Genomic DNA, 23,063 nt, shown 5'->3' on the forward strand with positions numbered 1-23,063 from the left:
AATGTGAGGTAAGGAATTTTCATAGCAAAAATATAAATATTTAGATAATTTAGAGCATGAACCATAAACGATTTCTTAATGAAGCTGTGCCTTAGGGCGGTTATATGGGGGATTTAACCTTTTTTTTTTTTCTTTTCTCCTGACTGAGGCCTGACCACTTGTCAGAGCAGAGGGGAACAAAGATGGATACACAGCTGTGAAGATGACAGGGCTGGTAGAGCAGCGACAGTAGTCTGGGGATGATATGAAGTGATGGTAGTTTGTGGCCTTCTGTTGTGAAAATAATCCCTACAAGCAAACGGAGAAAGTGATTGTGCTTTATGTGGTGATCGCCAGCGTGTAGTGGGTTGCTCTACTGTCAGAGTATTGAACAGATTTTTCTGGCAGGCAGGACAGAGGAAGACTTCAGTGGGTTGCAGCTTTTGCAATCTATCTGGGAATAAAAACATCCAAATTGCATAAATACCTTTGAAGAGAAGTTTTTCCAAATGTGAACATAACAAAGAAAGGAGGTGAAATGTTCAGTTAAACACATATGCGTGTGTATACACCTGTATCTGAACTGATTGCCAAATTTCAACAAGCTAATGGAAGAATGATAAGGCTTATCTTAAAGATAGCTGTTAAATTGAGGCCAAGTGAAAGAAAGAAAGAAATCTTATGGATAAGAGAATTTTTGTGGATATGAACTATATGAATTATGAGTATGAGAAATTCCAGTCCAGGGTGCAGGCAGCGCTGTTAGCTTTGCAATAACTCCCTTTGCTAAACAGAGTGATAGGAGGCTAGCATGTCTAATTTTTTTTTTTTTTTTAATTTATTTTACATTTTTGACAGTCTAGTAAAGGACATGGATAATGTCTCTCCTGAGAAAAATGATGTAAAAAGCTGCCCCCGAGACTCTGGATATGACAGCCTATCCAACAAGCTAAGCATATTGGACAAGCTCCTCCATACTCACCCTGTGTGGCTGCAGCTTGGTCTGAATGATGCTGAAGCCATGGAAATTCTGCAGGCCCAGCCTCCTGGGGTAAGAAGTTACATTTCAGTTTATTTGATGCAAGTGTTCAAATCCAAACAAACAAAACCACCACCAACAAAAAAAACCCCAACAAATCACCAACCAGTGTCCCACTCACAGTTGGACTGTGACCCATTGCCTGGCCTGATACGTTGGGTGACTAGTTTGGGGTCCTCTGGAGCTGAGAACTAGACTGCTGCCGTTACAGCTCCAAAGCTGGACCTTGCTAACCAGGGTTGTATGCAACAGATGTTATTTCCCCTGTAACAAGAAAGCAGTAGATAAATGGGAAATGTCAGAGTTTTCCTACATTGGTGCCTGCATTAAAGTTGCTATGATGGAAAGCAGGCCCTGTCTGCTTGGATGAGGCTGACGGCATGTTTCTAATGCTGCCTCCATTAGCTGAGCTGGAGAGCTCAGAGAAGGACATAATGGACTTGGTGTCATGTGTCTGTTATACAAGGATGAGACACTTTTCTAAATATTCTGCTGCCATTTTATACTAAGATTTTGGACCTGATGCAGTAATGGCCAAGTAAATTTCTGTGACGTTTTATGTAGATCAGAGATCATGAAGTTGTTCTGGTTCTCTTTTTTCTATAATCTGTCTCAATTAAGGCATCTGTGATGAAGCTAAAACCATGTCCCTTTTGCCTTCTTCACAACAGATATTTCTGGTTAGGAAATCCGCAAGATTGCAGAAGAAAGTCATCTCTCTGCGTCTGCCCAGTGACTGTGGGTCCTGCCTGAAAGAATTTGCAATAAAGGAAAGCACATACAGTAAGTTGTGAGTTACATACTTTTCAGCTGTTTGTCACTGTGTGTGAGCCAGGAGCACTCTGCGTTAGTGAAACCCACAGCAGAAGATACCCAAAGTCGTGCAAATAGTGTCACAGACTGCCTACAGTGCTCATCGTGGAGGGCTCTGCGAGTGGGTCAGGTATATCCTGGAAAAAGGAAGATACACAGAAACACAGGAGTCTGTGCTGGAAGCAACTGGAATATTTCTCTTATTTACCTTGCTGAATCCAGGATTCATTGGTGATTCTGGGTATTTATCCTCTTGTGTAGAAACACAGTCTACAATCCTGCCTGCTGACAATGAAATATCCTTGCATTTCCTTGTACTCAGGGGACTGTTCGTGGATGCAACTCTGTCATGAGCTCTCTCTGTCTACAAATTTGGATGTGGTGTTTTTTCTTTTTTAATGTAATAACTAGATGGATTTTAACCCTTTGGAACTGTTTCTGATGTGACATCAGTGATTTTTCTTTTTTAAGTCTGGCTATATTGTTCTCTGTTTTCTAATAGAAGGGAGCAAATGTTAGAGTTCCAGACAGTTTCAAAACAATACTGCCTTCATCTCTTTAGAGAGAGGGTGTGAAAAACATGTTTGAGATACAGGAATGAAAAAAGAAAGATGCAGCTGGTGAGCATATGTGGTGCAGAAACAGCAAGTGGAGCAAATGGTTCATTTTAAAAAGAAAATGAAAGCTGGAGAAAATTTGCAACTATTTTAGTTAAACTTCCCTGAAGCAGAGGGTCTGTAGTTAACTTCTATTTCTATTAGTAAACGGAGATAATTTTAGTTCAGTTTTTCCTTTTTACCTCTCCCTTGCCCGACCCCAGCAACAAAAAGTTAATTCTGCGTGTTGAGGTTTGGTTCCAGTTACAATCAAGGCATGGCAAACAGAAGAGAAAGCTATCAATGATAGTCCATCAAAGTGTGATCTAGGGCTGTGTTTGTAGGCTTGTTCACTAATGAATTCTCTCTCTCCTGTCTAGAAAATGAAATCATGTATTGTCTTTCATTAATAACATTCAGCCACAAGGGGGAAGTATCTACTGATGTTTTTACTCACTACTTGTAGCTGACGTTTTAATTGTAGCCAGGGATCTGAACATTCGTCTTCTCTTAGCCTGCCCCCAGATCACCTGCATGCTTACTGTCTGCATTGTTAATGTGTCTCGTAAAGAAATCCCTTTTTCTGGGCTTATAATTGACCATGTTGATCTGTCCTTCAGTGTAAAGTTTGGATAAAAGATTAGTACCTGACTTAAGTTTTCCTCTGGTTCGCATGCAGACTTTATAGTCAGTAGCACTGGAACCTTGATGTGGGGGAGCTGGCCTTACAGCACGGAATACTGGCAAAATTACGCCTTTGCTACTCACTGAGAGGCATTGCTGAGGTATCCAAAGCTACTGTGTCATTTTTGGCTTTCCCCACCAAGCCTGGGAGTCTGCCTTGTTTCGGCCCAGATGTCTGAAGCATCTGCAGCAGTGGAGGTGCTCTCCTTGGGAGATGAATTTCAAAAGCATTCCTCTGGAAGTGAAACAGTGCCAGTGTGCACACCACACCAGTCAGAAATTCGCCCCTGTGATCTGACTTTTCTAGCTCGGGGATGGGCTGAAGCAGTCTGACTTCTCGTTCACCTCTTTGTAGAAGTTGTCCGAGGCTGCAAGAGACCGGCATTTGTGTACTTCAAGAACCTGTCTTATGCTACCATTATATTTCATAAATGCTTTTCCTTCTGTTCTGGTCTCAGTCATGTCCAGAGGTGAACGAGCTAGATTGTTTCACTCTAGGAGCTGCTTCTGCTTGATCTTTGTAGTGATTGGATGAGATTTATCACTGGAATCAGAGAGAGCTTAATATAAGTGAGGCAGCAATCACTTCTTTGTCATTATTACCGTGAACAAGTATTTATATCAATAAAAAACAATGGTATAGTGAAGGGAAAAAATGAAAGGTGTTGCTCATGTCATCCTCCTCTATTGTGCAAGGCAATGGCATGAAGCAGAACTGTCTTGAGTGTTTTTTTTAAAGGGCTTTCAGGTTAGATGGTTTTCTTGAAGTGAATGAAAATTTATCATCTCGCATCAGGTGCTAACACATTTGGGGAGAAGACAAGTGAATAGGATGGAATGCAAGAGGAGGAAATAAGGGATTTAAAGTCAAGTATATCAGTACACTGGGCAAACAAAGCCTCAGTTACTGATTTGTTGTCTATTAGTAAAACGTTGTGCAATTCTAATCACACGTGATCTGTTTCCCAGGAATTAGACCAAGTGTTTATGGAATACAAAAATAAACCCACCACCAAGACAATATAGTCCTGAAAATGCCTTTAGCAGAAACATGTACTCCTCCACACAGTTGTTTTCTCTTAACCAAACAGTAGCCAGCTTGATGGTACACACTTATTAACTGATGCAAAAATCTGACATGCATTGTATTAAGCTTTTCTAAGAAATGGTGGACAGATGTGTGATTCTTTCCCTCTTGTAACTTTCTTTGCAGCATTTTCCTTGGAGGGGTCTGGAATAAGTTTTGCTGATTTATTCAGGCTCATCGCTTTCTACTGTATTAGCAGGTAAGATGGTGTTATGATGTAAGTCGCATTGGCTAGACTGTCTTGAAAAAAAGAGGGTTTCAAGGATTTAGTTCAGCATGGTGTTTATGTTGCCAATGTGCAAATACTCCTGAGTAGTCTTAGAAGGTAATGTGAGAAATAAAAGATGAGAACTGGAAGCAAGTCTGTCTCTCGTTTGGTACTGATTATTGGAACACTGGTGAGGTGTTGCCTAGTTGAACTTTACTTTAGATGATATCTTGTAATGCTTTCTTAACTGCTCTATAACTCATCTAATAAGCACCATAAACTATCTTGCAATGTCCACTTCCTGGAATTGCTAGTAAAAAGCATTTTTGAAGCATAATAGAAAAATGTCAGATCACATTGTAGAATATGACAGCTGAGAGATGTGACTGTGAATTGTGAACAACAAAAACGGCCTCATCAGTGTTCCAGTTTATGGTTGCCCAACTTTTTTTCTAGGTAGTATGCAGAGAAAAAGTAGCTGGTGTTTTTATCTTTTAAGTTATTTTCAGTTTGACTTTAGTTTACTGGTGAAAACTTCCAGACTGATGCTCAAGCTTTAAATTTATCCACAGACAGGACACGGCCAAACTGCACATCTGCACATTTTCTGAAGGAAGCAGGGAGAGGCAACTTTGATGGTCTTGGTCCTTTTACTGCAACGAGGTTGCAAATTAGTGCTGACAGTGGTGATTTCTGGTGTGGGAAATGCTCACTAGGGATGCACTTAGGTTGCTGTGCTTACTATTTTTGTTTGTGGTGGAGAAGCATCTAGGCTCCCTTTGTTACAGGCCTCCATTTTGCCGAGCTGTACACGCATGTGATGAAAGAAATGTTTATACCACCTAAGTAATTGGCTGGCACTCAGATGAGAAATGAGCTGAAACTGCATTTAAAAGCAGTTTAATGACAAGAGATTCCTTATCTTGTCACCGTTTCAGTTCTGTGTACTAGCCACGCTCTGGTAAATTCCCTCCTAAGTGCCCAAGGGGAGCATGCGGCAAACTCAGATTTCTTTGCGTTAGTTTTTTATCCCTTTTCTTTCGGTGAAGGCTCCAAGTTGCTTCGCAGTTGCTAAAAGTATACCCACAAACACACAGTAGCTTGTTGCCTTCCTCGTGAGTCTCGTAACTGAGAGTCTCTCTCTGCAAAGTGGCTTGAATTTTCTTAATGATCTTTTAGTCAGTTCAGTGTGATTTAGTATCCTGATGCAGTCAGGCCTCCGCAAAACTGCATAACCAGGCTCTTCATCTGTTTATTGTTCTGTTGCTTTTCTTGTTGCCCTGTGGGGAAGGGGAAGTAAATGAAAAGAGTGGTGATTACAACTTAGACATGCTGTTAGAGCTTTCCTAGTGTATCTTCTTAAATGCAACTTCAGCTGCAAACGCATCCACAGATGCCAGTAATAAACACAACTTCAGCTATAAATCTGTCCAGAGATTTCAGTAAATGAAGCTCACTCTTTGATTGTGGTTATGCTTTTGGAAGCGGATGTTTGTTTGGCCATTCAGTGGAGAAACACCCAAAGTGTTTCTGTTTGCCTAATGGTTCTTAAGTGGCAGCATCTACCCAGCATCCTTGTCCTCTTCATGCAGCAGTCTAGGATTGCTGGGGGTGCAAGAGGAAAATGCATAGACTGCTGAGGGAAGCAGATAGGTAGTTATCATGAGAAAGAGAGAGTACTATTTGGAACATCACAGCAAAATCGGGAGGATTTCCTAAAACTGGAGGGAATTTCTTGCAATAGATACCCAGTCAGTTTGGACGAGGAGCCAAGGGTTACCCGTTTTTGTGTTGAGTCCATGATGATGTTCTAGACTCTAGATTATCTGTGGTACGGTGTTGAAAGTGTCTTTTCAAATACTTTGTAGGTAGTGTGTCAGTCTTGTGCGCGTGCTTGATTTGAATCTGAGTGGTGTTCTGAGATCCTGTTTTTCCAACAAGTTAACATACAACATAAAGAATATTTATGTGATAAAACCCCACTATCTGTCTGTGCTATGAGAGAGGGTTGGCTTTTTCACAGCTTTAAAAAAAACCAAACTACACTGACACCAGTTGTATGTAGGATTTCCGTGCTCCATTTGTTCTCATTTAATTATGTAGGTAATTTTACAGATTTTGCAGTTTAGCATGCAGTTATTCAAGGGTGTATCGGTATCAGTTGGGCAGGCAAGAGGTATAGTATTTGTTGATGGTAGTACTCATACAATCTACATATGGTTAAGTAGTTTTGTCCCTTAAAATCTCTGTCTAAAAGCCCTTTATGCTGGATTTGGCTTATGTTGTTATTGCATCTCCCTTTGTAAACATCCAATGAACTTGTAGTATGCAGTGAAGAGAAAACCACACATGGGAACAAATTAAAAAGACTTTCCTAAATGAAGTGTGTTTTCAGCCTAGGACAGAGTAGCACCAAAACATCCTTGCTTAGAAATTCTTAGGGTAGCTGCCCAAGTACTCATTTAAAATTTTATTCTGAGAACTGGAATTCAACTTTGAGGGCAATCAACTGCATATTCAGAAAATAAGAAGCTTTGTTGAAGGGTTAAGGGGAGATAACACTTTTGCATCTCACTGGTATGCTTGTAAAAGACCAGGTTGTGGTGGGTTGACCTTGGCTGGATGCTAGGTGCCCACCAAGCTGCTCTATCACTCCCCTCCTCAGCAGGACAGGACAGGGGGAAAATAAGATGGGGGAAAAAAACCCTCATGGGTTAAGATAAAGGCAGTTTAATAAAGCAGAAGCAAAGGCTGTGTGCTGAAGCAAAGGAAACGAAAAGATATTCTCTACTTCCCATCAGCAGGCGACATCCAGCCACTTCCCAGGAGGCGGGACTTCACTATGTGTGCAGTTGCTCCAGAAGAAAAATGTCATAATAACAAATGCCCCCTTCCCCTTCTCTTAGCTTTTATTGCTGAGCATGATGTCATATGGTATGGGACATCCCTTTGGTCAGTTTGCATCAGCTGTCCTGACTATGTCCCCTCCCAAAGTCTTGACCACCCCAGCTTACTGGTGAGGGGGGGAATGTTGGAGAGACAGCCTTGATGCTGTGCAAGCACTGCTCATCGGTAGCCAAAACACTGGTGTGTTATCATCACCTTTCTAGCTACCAAGCACAGCACTGAGGGCTGCTAGGGGGGAAAATTACCTCCATCTCAGCCAGACCCGATGCATAGGTGTAACAGCTTCTGCTGTAATGGGAGAAATTATTGGATGGCTCTGTGGAAATGAGCCTAAAGAGAGTCCTGGGGACTTGACTGTTGCTTGCACTTCACACCACTTTCCCATGTAAAGGAGCCCTGGAGTTGGTAATGTTTCCACTGTGTGCTGTGTGTTTAAGGCTCTTGCTACCTGCCACAGCTCAAGAAGAAAGTAAGAATCAGAGCTCGGCCACTGCCAGCGTTGAAAACAAATGCTTTTTAAACTATGAATGTTGTTCTGAAAACCATAATTGTTTTTCTCTTCAACAACAGGGACGTCCTTCCATTCACCCTGAAGTTGCCTCATGCTATTGCTGCAGCAAAGACAGAACCTGAACTTGAAGAGATTGCTCAGCTTGGACTGGGTAGGTAGTTCTCTGCATAGACATCATTCTCTGTAGCATTACTGTAAGCTTGAAGACATAGTCTGTATCAGTAGGTAGTTCATATTGGTCAGTGATGCTACAGATTTCATTTAGAAAAGCAGCTTCTCTTATTGGGAACGCCAAACCTTGTACTTGCCAAATGGTGACCTTGGTGCTCTTCCTTCTTTGTGCCTTCTGTTGATATTTTTGTTAGTGCTGTTTCCTTCCTTCCTTCTCCTCTCCCCTCTCTAGTCAGCCCTTGGGCAAAGCAAGTCTTACAATCCCCAGACAGAGGTTTGATGTAGCTTCTCTTCCAAGGGCTAGTGTTGGCCATGTGCTCACATAGCAGGCACTAGGTTGATAATTTACTGGAGTTGCCAGGAGAGTGTAGGAGCTGAGGTTCACCATTAATAATACTTCTGTTCAGACTGACATGTGATCTTAGAATGGTGATTTTTGAGATCGGTGGCTCAATGCAGTAGCATATTAATAAAAAGAGAAGTGTATACATTAGGATCTGCAGAATGCATCCCTACACATTGGTTTGGTGAAATTTTTAAAATATGGAAAGGAAATTGCTTGACTGCTACAACCAAATACAGGCTTATTGTAAAGCGTACCTTGAGCTTGCTGGAGACTCAAAGCCTGGAGGGATTTGAAACATGAGCTCCACCCAGATGAATCGTTGAGCAACTCCTGCAAAGTGCTGAATGGCCTCATTTCCTTTTGCAGGAAGAGAGGGTTGACTGTCGGCAGTCTTTGTCCCAGTAGATTTTTGAATCATCTTTGATGTAGAAACTCACTAAATCAGAGTGTTAACATGAGGCTTTCTAGAACGATTTGATGGGACTTTGCAGCAAAGCTATACACAGGGAAGTATTGCACTGCTTTACATTTTGGTTTGCTGCAGTAGCAATGCAATTAAGGGATTTGTGTTAGAGAGGAGATAAATTACTTCTGCACTGCTTATCTGCAAGTTTAGGTACAATTTTAATTAGGTGAAAAGTATGGATTTTCATGGGAATAGAGGCAAACATGGAACTGTTGATTAGGTGAATGTTTGGGGGGGGGGGGAAAGAAGAGGCCTCATTGGGATACATTGTATTGAAGACAGTCTCTCAGTGACACCTGGAAGCCTTAAAGTAACATTAGGTGAGTTTCTCCATAGGAGATTATAGCAGTGGTGTTGAGCAAGCTCTCCAGACCAACCACACTGTCTTTGTCCTCAGTACCTGAGAGCACCATGGCCTGCTTGCTGCACTTAGGCTTGCTCTTGAACAGTCTGTGTCTAGATTGTGCCTGTTGTTTCTTTAAGCTAATACATTTGAAATCTGAGGAGGAGACTGATGGATCAGTGTCAGTTAACTCTGTGTGGTGTATTTGGGATCAGTTACCTACTACACACCAGATTAAGATCCCATTTTCTATGAACAAAACCAGACAACAAAATTGAGATCTGATGCAGCTTTAGGTGTCCACATGCAAAAGAGCACGTCAGGAAATCAGTCCTTCAATGCTGTGGATCCAAGAGATGCCTAAAAACTCCAAAGGGCCCTTCCTGTTAAGTGGGAGAATCATAGAATCATAGGTTGGAAAAGACCTCTAAGATCATAAAGTCCAGCCATCAACCCAACAATACCAGGCCTACTAAACCGTATCCCGAAGTGACACATCTACATGTTTTTTGTATACCTCCAGAGATGGTGACTCAGCCACCTCTCTGGCAGCCTATTGCAATGCCAGACCACTCTTTCAGTAAATTTTTCCTAATATCTAATCTAAACCTCCCCTGATGCAACTTGAGGCCATTACCTCTCGTCCTATCACTAGTTACCTGGGAGAAGAGACCAACACCTGCCTCACTACAACCTCCTTTCAGGTAGTTGTAGAGAGCAATAAGGTCTGCCCTCAGCCTCCTCTTCTCCAGACTAAACAGCCCCAGCTCCCTCAGCTGCTCCTCATAAGACTTGTTCTCTAGACCCCTCACCAGCCTTGTTGCCCTTCTCTGGACACGCTGCAGCACCTCAAGGTCTTTCTTGTAGTGAGGGGCCCAAAAGACCCTGGTCTGAACACGAAGGGTTGTAGCTCCTGTCAGAGCTCTGTTAGGCCATAGGCTCCGAGGGACAACAGCAGCATGTAGCCCAGCAAACCCCATCAGGAAGAACTGGTGGTAAAGGTTTCAAGGCTGCTGCCATCCTATAAGGATTCAGATGCTGAACATAAGATTCTCTCTCCCAGTCTCTCTTGTGTTTCATATGCAGCGGTGCTTACATCATGCATGTTTGCAGCAGCCCACGTGCCAGGCACACTGGCCAATCTGCTGAGGGATCTGCAGGCAGGATGTGAAGTCACAGAGCTGGAAAAAATGGCAGCATTGCATGACTATGTAGAGAAATATGTTTGTGCCTACATACGTTCTCTGGCAGTGGCCTGTCAGTGGGCCATTTCCTGTCTTCTGCCATGTAGGCAAGACACAGCTGTTGAGCATGGACCCTGTTGGGGAGTGCTTGGCATTCATGCCCTTGGTCCCAGGTGTCATTGCTCAACAGCCCAAACGAGGAACCTTGGCACTACCAGAAAGAAGAAGGGGCTGTGTCAACACGGGCAGAATTTAGCAAAATCTCCCTTCTCTGGTATTGCTCCCTTGTTTCAGTCCAATTGCTGTCCTCAAGGGCTTGTGTGGTTTCAAACTTCATACTTTCAGGAGCTGACGGGCTTTACCATTGACTCAGTTTCACAAACATGCTGACACTTTGCTGGGACAAGTGCAGAGGCTGCAGCTGAAACTTGCTGGTTTAGCACAGGTTTTCCACACTGCTGGTGTGGGACTGCACATTTGGTCTATTTATGTGCTGCTGAATGTCTAAAACCTCAGGCAAACTGTGTCACCATTGCGGAGGCAGGGCTGCAGGCCAGTGCTCTTAAAGAGACACGAGCATTTGGTCTGTGTAGCTGTGTGTGACCAATACAGCAAGATATGTGAGCTGTCTTTTCACATGTAGTTTCATTTGTTCACTTCCAACCCTTACCATTCTATGATTCTAAAAGAAACCAAACCAAAATTTTTGTTAAATAGCCATAAGTGGCCATCAGCTGGTGTAAATCAGCCTGTTGTTTTTAATGGGGTGAGGTTATTAATACCAGCTGAGAATCGAGGCTTATTTCTCCTGAGCAAGATGCTAGAGAGTAGTTGATGTTCAGTTCGGTCTCCAGTTGGTAAGAATTACTGTGTTACAGCCTCCATTCCTTTCTTTGACTCTCAGTTTATTTTTAAGCTTAGTTCAGTGGGGTGATTTGAAGCTGCACGTTGGCCATGATATTTATAAACGAGGAAGAGCAGCCCCAGGAGTGCAGCATGCAGTTATGCCTGGTGGTGCTTTAAGAGGTTCACTGCGAATTTTTTTTCCCCCTTGAATTAATAAAAGCTTGTCTGAATTTCTTAATACTCGAAACTGGTGATGTTGAGCTGAATGTTCTGAAAGCCATCTGCATGCTGTTTTGCATTCTTACGTTAATGCAATGATGATTTTCAGACTTTTGGAGCTCCCAGGCTAATAGCAACCCCCTGGATCCTTCACCTCCCCGTAGGCCTCTGCCTTTGGACAGTGCTTGTAAAGACTCGCGTCAGCTCTGCCTTATAAATGGAGTGCATTCTATACGAACCAGAACGCCTTCAGAGCTGGAGTGCAGCCAGACCAACGGAGCGCTGTGTTTCATTAATCCCCTCTTCTTAAAAGTGCACAGCCAGGATGTCAGTGGAAGTCTGAAAAGGCAGAGCCCGAGAACTCAAGACGCGAATGGCACAGCGAGGCCTCGCTCCCCCCCGCCCCGGCCGCCACCTCCTGCTATTAATAGCACCCTCACGAGTCCACAGCTTTCCAGGACTATAAAGCAGGCGAGCATGCCAGAAACAGTCAACCATAAGAAAGAGAGAGGCTTGGATTTGCTGCAGAATAAACCAACCCCTATTCCGCCTCCTCGGCTGAAGAAGCAGGCTGTTTGCTCGGAGGTGGAAGGTAGCTCCAAGACCGCAGCGGTAATTCGACCTGGCAGCAGCTCGGTGCCTGTGCCCGAAGCTGCTGGCGTTCCAGGTGAAACCCCGCCTGAGCCGGCTCCAGCGGCTGCCAAAAAGACGATAGCTACCAGCTCTGAGTCACACATACCGTGGAATGGAGGCAGGCAGAGGCTGAGCGACATGAGCATTTCCACCTCCTCGTCTGACTCGCTGGACTTCGATCGGAGCATGCCGCTGTTCGGCTATGAGGGGGACACTAACAGCAGCCTGGAGGATTTTGAGGGGGAAAGCGACCAAGAGAGCATGGCACCCCCTTTGAAGCCCAAAAAGAAAAGAAACAGTTCGTTCGTTCTCCCCAAGATTGTGAAATCTCAGCTACGGAAAGTCAGCGGAGTTTTCAGTTCCTTCATGACCCCCGAAAAGAGGATGATTAAGAAAATTGCAGAGATGTCCCAGGACAAACGCACTTATTTTGGATGCCTGGTGCAGGACTATGTCAGCTTTCTCCAGGAAAACAAGGAGTGCCATGTTTCGAGCACTGATATGCTGCAAACAATTCGGCAGTTCATGACCCAAGTCAAGAACTATTTGTCCCAAAGCTCCGAACTCGATCCCCCAATCGAATCGCTGATTCCTGAGGACCAGATAGGTAAGAAACACTGTCCAGTCTTATGGGGGAAGGTGAAAATGTGTAATCTCTGTTTATAGTGATGGTCTTTGTGCCAGTTTGGAAAGGCAGGGTTGAGTTTGCTAGCAGAGTTCGAGCCATTGAGTATTTGAGTCTTAAAATAAAACAACCCCACGCACACTCCCTGCACTCAGTCACCCTAGAAACTGCAAAGAACTGTGCTACAAAGTTGTTCACAAACAGTTATCCTTAAAATAGCTTCAGTGTGGACTACATGTGATTATTACTCCTTTTTTTTTATTTTTTAGCTGCTGTACTGTTAACAATACAGAATCCTTTATTTGCTGGCGTATATGTTTTTTTCCTTGTATTGGGCTGAAATAGTTCTCAATGCTTAGACCAAGACTGTGCCAATTTTAACCGTATGGGTTGTAGCCATAAAACTAGAATTTATTCAAAACTAGTGGCAGTTAAGAGCAGAGAGACATTTCATAGTAACTTCTGAAATAAACCTAATTCTTCCAAACATTCTCATTCACTCCTAGCAAAGCTGCACTGTCTCTACACTTGAAGCTAAATTAAAAAAAAAAATATAAAAGAGTCTTTAAAGACAAACAAGTGTGTTCAAGAGAGAGAGGGGGATGGTTATCTCAGGTTTTCTATACTTCTCTGTTAAATGTACGTGTTTGTAAATGGTTGCACATGAGCTATATGTTTGAATATGTGTTTTAACAACAGAGAGACTTGTGTATCTGTAAAAGTGAAATCGTTGTTGCTGCATAAAATCTCACTGCCCCTCTATCTTGCTGAGTCTGAGCAGCATTTGTAAAAGAGCCTATAAACCACATTTAGGAGGTAAACATCCCTCAGGGCAGAATACTTTCTTTGTGAGCTCACTTCAGTCCTAATTTGCTTGTTTTTCTCCTGTACCTCAGTGTCCCAACAGCTGGCCCAGTGCAAGATTGGCAAACAGTTCTTTCTCTGGGACCAGAGGGTGACTTTGTGTTGACATTTGTCCTTGACCGAGAGGAAGTATTCTCACGTAACCTCAACTTCATTTACACGAAGTCAAGCAAAAGTAACAAGCACTGCTAACGCAAATAGAACACTACAAAGAGTGTCCTTGAAATCTAGACTCTTTCAGAGACATGTAATGCGCTCCCTAGAATAATAAAGAATACTATGTGGGTATTATGCGGAAGAAAAAATGGCGAATTGAGCAGTGGTGCAGGCACATTTTTGCCTGGATTTCGGCAGAGCACGGGATATTTGACAAAGAAGTACAGATCTAGTTTGCCTGTAATTTTGTGAAAGCTTGGTTTGACTTGTGCTTTTCATTGTAAGGGTGTGGTTAAATCTGACTGTGAGTCTCTGAAGACTGCAAAATGCTGTCTGCTTTCAAATGGTTCAGTAGTTTGGAGTAGTGTAAGCTATGAAATGTAATAACTAAACTGCATTGGTTTTCTTCAGTGACAGAAAGCCTGGCTTTGATCATGTGATTAAATGCAATTAATTTATAAAGCAGGATAGTTTAAACAAAGGAAGAACTTGCTTTTGAATCATCTACTGCCTATGGCTCAAGCCTGCAAGCAACCACATTGGATCAGGAGCATCAGATGTTGCTGATCTAAGCAGATAACTATGTGACAGCAAGATTTAGTCATCCCTATAGAGAACTTTTTATGATGTAGACCTTGCTATTATCTGTGGGTTTGCTTGACTATTTCAGTACAGAATTGCAGCCTGAATTTTAACTTTGTGAGTAGTCATTTATCCTCTCTTGTCTATTTACACTTCCGTGATGCAGGTTTTTCCTCTCGACTTGTCAGCCTGAGGTGGATGTATGCTGCTGGGAGAATACTTCTCCTTTCTGTCTATCCTGTATGGTCCCAGGGCAGCGGCGAGTCAGAGCTCGGAGGCCCTGGTCAGGCCTGGTGGCTGCCAAAGTAGAGCAGGCCACGGCAGCCGTGCCCTGCTGGGGACATTTGTGTGACAGCAGCATCACTCTGCAACTTGGACCCCGCTGCTGGTGCTGACGGGGCCAGGAGGGAGCCTGTAGCAGAAAATGTTCAGGCCTCAGCTCCCTGGGCCAGTCCTGCCTCTGTGGAGAGGAGCTGGAGCCAGTCCTTGCCTCCCACTCCCAGCCGGCAGAACTGCTGCTGCCGGCTGGCCGCCCGTTGTGGGGCAGCCAGGCTTCACCTTATCCTGCTGTTGTCTGCCGAATTTTGGTGCGTGCTAGAGCAGCACACCTTCCTCCCCAGCCTTAGTGAAGCCCTTGGGGTTTGGGACTTTCTCCTGTGTCTGTGTAATGATCTTTGTGATAGTGTAGCTTTTCTCGTAGAACGGCACCACAGGTTTCCCAGACTCTTGGAGGCAGAAGACTTCTGTGGGCAATCTTTTATGTTTACCTGACGGCGGCATGTCAAATTGTTTAGCTTCTGCCAAATCATCGAGAGAATGTACATCAGTGTTTCTAATTATTCCTGACAGGTGCCTCCAAATCTTAGCACTGTAGGCTCTTAACCCTCCCTGAAACAATGGGATCCGCAGTGTTGGGACAGAATCAAGACTAAGGCATACGGCTTTTTGTTGTTCAAGGACAAATGCAAAGTATTTTTTTAGAAGTCATCCACACCTGAATATATACCCAAAGAATAAAGACCTGGACTGGTCAGAGGAGACCCTGGTAGTCCACAGCTGCTCGAATAGCAAATGTTAGGGAGTTCTTGTTTGTGTTTCTTCTTTTCCTGGCTATGAACAGAAAGGAGTCAAGTTGACTGTCATCGCTTCGCCAGGCGAGCACCAGGCGGGATCTAACACCTGAACAACTTCAGTCTCAATGCCTGAATCTGGGCCCAGCCCAAGAAATGACTGATTTAAATAATTTGGCAATAAGGTATTAACTGATCACATGGGAAGGTGCCTAAACAATACTACCAGTTATTTCTTTTGGTATTTTTGATCTACAATGGACTTTTAAATGTTGAATGTTAGAAGAGGCTTGGAGAGAACGTGCCTTACTGGCAGGACATGTCTTGTTGCAGGGACTTCGGTCTGTGTGGAAGAGTCGCAGGCAGACAGAGCTGGAGGCTGTAAGGAGGAGCATAGTCTGTTCCCCACGAGAGACGGTGTGCCAGCCACTCTGAGGGAGGCTTCTCTGAGCAGCGCTTTTGCCTTTGTATTCCTCTTGCACAGGGGCAATGTTTTACTTTTGTTCTTGTGAGATTTTATCATGTTATCTTTAGGCCTGTTTCCCACTTACAAAGATAACTGTAAACCTGGTCTCCAAAGGACTGGCCCTTCTCCCACCCCTGCCATGACATCACATACAGATTTTGTATGTGAACTCTGCTTTATCATCTAAATTTTTAATGAAAACACTAAATAGGCTGAAGCCCAGGGCTGACCCCTATGGTACCTCTTTTCAAATATCTGTGTTGTTAGACAATCAACCATTGACAGTTGGGCGCTCAGTGCGATATATTGTGCATCTGTTCATGCACCCACCTTATGGTAATTACAGCAAGGCAATATTTCCCTTGTTTGCTTATAGGAAAGTTGCATGGAATAGGGTTATGGGTCTTAAAAAGGTTAAGATACAGCCCACCCTCTGCTCCCCTCTTCTTCACTGATCCAATCATCATGTCTTATTATATCTTATTAAAGGAATTAAAATTTATGCTGCTATTTCTTCTTTAAAAACTCATATTGGATGGTTTTTACCACTGTGTTACTTTTCAGTTGCTTGTATACTTATTTTGGTGTCCCGTCGCCCTGCCCTGTCATCCATCCTAGTATCTTTTCACGCTGAGTTGAGGCCAACCAACATGTCCCCCAGCGCTCCTCCTTTTGCTACAGGAGCAGGGAGATAGGGCAAGTAAGAAGCTGGAGTAAAAGCACTGAGCAGAGGCAGAGGATTGGGTTCTCGTTTTCCTGACCATCCCTTTGATTTGCTTTGTGACTTATTCCCTGCTCCTTTATTGCTTCTTAAGAGAAGACGTGTGTTTACCACACAGTCATAGTGTGAGTTTCAATTAACCCACAGCTCATTAAAGCAAAACAAATCTAGCACAGATCTGTGATTCATCGGTGTGCTTTATGTAGGTACAACGAGGGGAGGTTTACCCTAGAGACCTTTCTTCCCTAGTTACTGAACTTCTGCCACTGCCACCTATCCATCGCCCACCTCAGTCCGGCCTCTGTTTTCAGGGTTGTGCAGATTATCAAGTACTGTGGGTTGTGCGAGGTCTTACTTTCAAGTCTTGCTCCTTTGGAGGAGGGGCCCTTGTCTGCACTGTGGACTAGGTATGTGTCACTGTAGATATCCGTCAAGAACTGGACACTTGCTCATCCTGACATGAGCTGTTTTAAAATAGATCCGTATCAGTCATGCCAGTCTATGAACATGCAAAATATTAGGAAAATCCAAAACAAAGCAAAATACAGTGTAGTCAGGTGTCCTGCACATACACACACCATGGTGTTCCAAAGCAGCCTTCTGCTTTCAGCCTCCCAGGCCATGTTACTTGTGCAAGACTCTGCCTTTTTGTGACGGTTTCCAGGCTCGCTCGGTCTCTTACTGAGCCGTTCTTTTACTGATGGCTGGGTTGGCCATCGTAGATGATAAACAGGGCTTGTGTGTAAAACCAGGGACTGGAATCTGGCAGGTAATCTCAGGGGAGCAGCAACAGTCAGTAACAGGTAAACTGACAGCCTGGAAAAGGTGTGAGTGTGCCTGCAGTTTCAGACAGCGAAGTTGTAAAGAGGCTGCGTAAGGACACTGGCGATGACTAATGTGTTGTCCTCTCTAGATGCAGACTCGTGTGGTTTGCAGCAAAACAAAATAGCATGTCAGCACAGGATACAGATGTGTTTCCACAAGTCACAACGAAACTAGCTGGCTGGCCTTTACAATTAATTTATCAAAGCATTTCCAGTTCCCGTTTTGAGGCTAGGGGCTAATTATAAGTTACGTTTCAGGAACGCTACATGGCGCTCAGCTCAAATGATGTTCAATTTAAAAAAAAAAAATAAATCTGAAGAGTGTCTGTTTTGGTTTTGGAGTATTAAGCATGCTGGAAGGATATTTGAAAAGGCTTTGCATATGCTGAAGTAAACAGGAATTTTTGTTGCCAGTTTGGATCTGAGAAATATACAGAAATGTTAGCACAAAGGACCAGTCCTCAATTCACAATTTAGATGCTGATTTACCAGAGAGGCCCTCCTGTACTGTTTTGTGGCCATTAGAAGTTAAACAGTGAAAACTGCTGCTGGCTGGGAATTGTTTTGTGGGATCATATCCAGAAACACCTTTCTCTGAAAGGGGCCAGTAACAGCAGTTCAGAAGAAAGGGTAAACAGTTGGATGATCTGATCCCAAACATGCTTATAGGTGTCTTGTGACACTGAATATTAGTCTAAGACCCAGCTCACAAGAAATGCTTCCAGTCTTTAATAATAATATAAGTATTTATATAGTTTTATATTAGCTAGGATACATATGGATGTTATTACTGACTGTTAAAAAAATAAAGTCCGGTCCTTATCAATCTTGCTGTGTTGTTGGCCTCATCAGCTTGCCACTTTTTAATCTGATGGCAGAACTCTGTGGTTCTTGTGTCTGTGCCAAGAATTCATGAAGGAGAATAAAAGGTTGTGTGTTGGTTTGGTGTGGTGTGGTTTTGGTTGCTTTTTTGTTTTGTTTTTTAATGCAACAACCACCTTGGACACACTGTTGTATCTTAGTCACTTCTTGTTTGCTGGCTAGTTCTGTGCAAAGATGCTGCATTAAAATGACGGTTTCTCTCGATCTGCCCTCACCAAGCCAAGGCAGTATCTCTTTGGAACCACAGCTGTATGTCCTGTATTTCAGTTGTCTCCTATTAGCTGTAATATAGTCACTGATCAGCACTGAAGGATGCTTTACTGAATATACCATCCTATTTTTATTTGCCTGATCACGTTAACAGCACAGAAACCATTAGGAACAGCTTTCAGCAATAAGTACTTGGACCCTATATGTGGAGTTTTGAGCGCAGCCACGTGAATTATCTGCTCTTTTCCTCTGTGCTGCTTCAAATCAATTGAAGTTCCCAGAGAAACAGTGGAATATGATAGAGTGAATTTCAAAGCAGTTTCCAGGCACTGCTTTTGGAGCCTGTGACAAATTGCAAATATGAAAGAACGCCTCCTCGCCATCTTGCACAGCTGTAAAAATTTGTGCAGTTCATCTGTATGGGAAGCTGTGGGAGTGGCATTGACTTACTAAGGGTTGAGGGCAGAAGACGTAAGGCTTCCAGTTCTCGCCTACGGATAACAAGCCTGACCCCAGCTGAGGACTGGGGCTCTGTGGAGGAATTTTCCCTCCTGGTAGCATCCAGTTCCTGTAGCCTCTGGGGAGGGACTGCTTCTGCAGCTCCGTCTGTACTGGTACTGCAGGCAGCAGCTGAACCAGCTCCGGCCTGGAGCGCATAGGGGATCAGTCACGGAAGTGTGCTGAGTTTTCCGATCTCCCATCCCAGGTTAGGTGCTCTCTCATTATCAGACCAAGGGCTCTGAGGATCCGTGCTGAATTCTTTACAATTTATTGAGCCCCCTGTGACCGAATGTGGTGGTGACCCCACTTTATTGAGATGAAGGATGGCTGACGCTAACTATTCATGTGCAGAACTTCTAGTGGAAGCCTGTGGGAGTTAAAATTTCATGGGGATAGAGAGGTCTCTTGCTTAACGTAATGTTTGGCAGCACTGACTGCTTTAATTTTGACCTAAATGAGACCAGGTGGTTGGAATGCAGACTGCAGACAGATTCCACTTAGAAGCAAAGCAGTTGGTGTTTTTGCTATTTAAAAAACTGAACAGGCAGTAGAAATAAATAAAGTAAGCTGAATTGTCAAGAGAAAAATAAAGTCATCATCATTGAAGCTAGCAAGGAACTATGTGTACCCTCTAAAAATTTCACTAGCTAACGTACCTATGGGTGAGACTTATGCGTTTTTCTTGGTGGAAAAATATTTCTGCCCTGTGAGCCCTGAGCATGGCTTTGATGGCAGCAAGAGACAGTTTGTGTCACTGCGCAGAAGGGTGATGCTGTTTCTTTCCTGACTGGGTTTGGTAGTGCTGTCAGTGGTGATTGTCAGGATTAGTCATTTGAAACATTGCCACTTGTTATGTATAATTGGTGGCTCTGGTCTGGTGGGAAGCTGGATTCACCCTTCACGCTGTGTGACAGGCCATCAAGAGCACGTGTCAGGCTGGTTATGCCTTTACTGGTGGCCATAGGGAAGTCTAGAAAATCAGAGGGCAAATGCTGCTCCTCACGCTCACTCTTTCTCCCTTTCAGCAGCTTTTGTAGTCTCTGTTGTGAGAATAATAGCGTTTAAATCACCTGGAAATGAAGCAAACACAGCTTTGGCACCCTCACCAGGGTCTCAGGAGGGGAAAATAGCAAGAGAAGCTACAGAAGCCCCAGGAGAATTGGGATAGGGGAAATGGGAGCTCCCAACAGAGTTGGATGTTTGGGAACTGCATGCTGGACACACACAGAATAAGCGCTATGTATGAAACAAAGGCACCATAAGAGGAGGAGTGTGTGAAGGGTGTGTTTGTATGGGAAAGAGAAGTATGAAGACCAAGAATGAAAAATAGCTGAACACAAGGATAAAATAAATGAAAGTATAAAGCAAAAGTAAGAAAACACAAGTAGGTAATGTGTGTTTGGAGGGTGTGTGTGTTTGTGTGTAAATCCCAAGCCTTAGAAATAGCCTGCAATTTTTTTGAAAAAAAGGAGGGGCGGAGGTCAGGAAAGGAAAGAGACTGGTATAGGAAAAACACATAAGAACAGGCAAAGAGCCTGGAAAAGGCATGAGGTTTAATAAAACTTCAATGAGTTACCACTAGTAGCAGGAATACCCACTGCTAGCTTGTACAAATGTGTGATCCAGCAGTGACACAGTCTCTCATCTTGCTGCTCTTGGTCCCTGTGCTCCACTAATACATCTGCCTGCCCTAGGCTCTGGTCCTACCCCACCATCAGGGTGTTGGTGCTGTGGCCAGGCAGATGGGTCCCCAGTCTCTTTTGTGCTTGTGGGAGTTCACTATGGTACAAATAATTGATGTCAGCTAATTATTAATGTAAGCTATGTTGCTGTAGGGATGCTGAGTGGGAGAGGAAATTAGCTTATAAAGTAAGGGTTTGCAGAGACAATGTTTAGGAAAGAGCTTTCTCTGTTGATGTGGTCTGTACTTTGAAAATGGAGAATGACTGTTAAAGAAAAACTTCAGTAGAACAAGAATAAAAAAACACCCAACTAAGTTAGTGGTTACTGTACCACGTGCACATTATTGCCAAACAAAGAACTTCAAACTTGATGACAAAGCTGTATATAAGCTTGCATGATGAAATCCAAAGCTGCACAAACACAGCTTGGTTTTCATTTATAGCTTAAAGCCCATAATCTGTTCAACTTCATAAAGATCTTGACAAAGTTGAGCCATGTTTTAGGAGATCTTGGTTGAGTTACAATTTCTGATGGAAACTATGCAAAAAGGATGGGCTTTCATGCCAAAACAGACAGAAGTTACGGTTTTGACTGTGTTTTAAGTTTAGAAGTTAAAGTCTAAGCTCAAAGTAAAATTCAGACTTCTGACCAACAAAAGAAAAAAGGTAACTGGAGCTACAGCTTGCTTCTCTCCCCCCTCCCCCCTTTTTTTTTGTGACAGTCTGTGGTCTGACTTTGTGGAATTTTTTTTGTATTTGCCGCATTGCCATAAAGAAAATGGAATACAGATTCTGCTCTGCCTTTTGTTTTCTTGTTAACAAACATCTGGAAACTCAGCGTGTATAATAAATAGGCCTTAGCAAGAAGGTTTTACTCTACAGTGTCTCTTTTGGGAATGGTTATATTAATACTGGCTCTCGTCTAGAGGAGGAAGTCAGCTGGACTTGTATTTTCCCATTGCAGATGTTGTCCTGGAGAAGGCCATGCATAAGTGCATTCTGAAGCCGTTGAAGGGCCACATTGAAGCGATGTTGAAAGAGTTTCATACCGCGGATGGTTCTTGGAAACAGCTAAAGGAAAACCTGCAGTTGGTGCGGCAGCGCAGTCCTCAGGAACTGGGCGTGTTTGTTCCAACACCAGACTTTGTGGACGTTGAAAAAATTAAAGTCAAGTTCATGACCATGCAGAAAATGTATTCACCTGAAAAGAAAGTCATGCTGCTGCTGAGAGTTTGCAAATTGATTTACACTGTTATGGAGAATAACTCAGGTATGGTGCTTCTCGTGGTTCGGGTTCACTGATATTCCAAACCTGAGGTTGTCTTTTGGTGGAGGAAATCAGACCAACTGATTCTGCAGCTATGTCTCCTTATCCTGGAGATCTTGTAGCATCTCTTTGCCTTTTTGGGAGGGATTCTTCCTCTCCGCTTCTTTCCTAATATCTCTGATGCATCTGTCAGCACATCTTACAAATTCACTGTGAAGAAGAGTTGTGAAGCAGCTTTAAAAAAACAGCTTTGCTGAACTGTAGGCCTTTGAAGTTGGCTGCCAGAAAGGCTGACCTGTAAGCCTTGAATATGACACTGTTTCTAAATTAGTATTTTTCTGGAAATTTTAATAGAGGTAGCACCCTGTATTTAGCTATAGTAATTCAATAGCGTGTATGCAGTATGACAACTACGAGAGCTCTGTGTTAGTGGGTGGTGGAAAGCAGCCTCTGATCTAGTATTGTTGGCTTGCTGTGCCTCTGAATGTTCTCATTTGGAGACTTTCTTTTGTGTTTTTGGAACAGAAGTAACATCTATTTCTGTAATGTAGCAAGAGTTCAAAAGTGACCTTGAAACCTAGATAATGAAATAGAACCACAGACTGGTTAAGACCTGCTAAGTAGTCAGTGGCACAATTAAAATGCTGTGCTGGATGGCAGGAATTCATAGGTGCAACTCTGTTGCCTGATGTCTTATCATACACTGCTGTGGTAGGTCACGAGCTAAGGTGAAGCAACGCTGGTGGTAGTAGGAGATTGTTTTACCTAAGCAAGTGTAAGCTGCTGCAGGTGGTTGGCAGTTTTCTTTCTAATAGAGCACTGGATGTGTGGCTGGGTGCGGTGCCGGTCAAGACGCCTGCTTTCTTTTGAGATTTGGGATGCATGGTGAAAGCTTGTGGCTGTTCAAGACCCCCAGGCACTGTTGCAAGATTTAGGTCTGAGCTGCTGCCCAGCTTATTATTTCTGTGCAAAATCCTGCGTTTTAAAATGGATATAGGAATCTTGCCCTGAAGTACTACAAACTCTTTTTGTCATGCTGTGTTACTCACATTGAGTAAAGTATTTCCAACATGCAGAAGAAAAATACTGAGAGGCTGCTGCCAGTTAACTGTTGCACTTAAGATGTGGCAAATGCTCCTTGGGTTGTCTTGTCTTGTCATGTGAAGTTTGTAAAACATGGC

The 23,063-nt window shown here is 43.3% G+C and overlaps 1 protein-coding gene across 7 annotated transcripts in view; it reads left to right on the top strand.

The window, feature by feature from the left end:
* RIN2 (Ras and Rab interactor 2) overlaps positions 1 to 23,063 on the top strand; it is an 84,138-nt gene that overhangs the window by 52,700 nt on the left and 8,375 nt on the right. For 6 of the 7 annotated variants that reach the window (XM_075413694.1, XM_075413695.1, XM_075413693.1 and 3 more), the window contains 6 exons: positions 838 to 1,030; positions 1,690 to 1,801; positions 4,325 to 4,397; positions 7,884 to 7,975; positions 11,509 to 12,639; positions 21,580 to 21,885. In XM_075413694.1, the coding sequence (XP_075269809.1) occupies positions 838 to 1,030; positions 1,690 to 1,801; positions 4,325 to 4,397; positions 7,884 to 7,975; positions 11,509 to 12,639; positions 21,580 to 21,885 (1,907 nt within the window). The remainder of the gene's footprint in view (positions 1 to 837; positions 1,031 to 1,689; positions 1,802 to 4,324; positions 4,398 to 7,883; positions 7,976 to 11,508; positions 12,640 to 21,579; positions 21,886 to 23,063) is intronic. The other variant, XM_075413698.1, reaches the window with a different exon arrangement.

Source organism: Opisthocomus hoazin, chromosome 2 (assembly GCF_030867145.1).
Source record: "Opisthocomus hoazin isolate bOpiHoa1 chromosome 2, bOpiHoa1.hap1, whole genome shotgun sequence".
Taxonomy (NCBI): Eukaryota; Metazoa; Chordata; class Aves; order Opisthocomiformes; family Opisthocomidae; genus Opisthocomus; species Opisthocomus hoazin.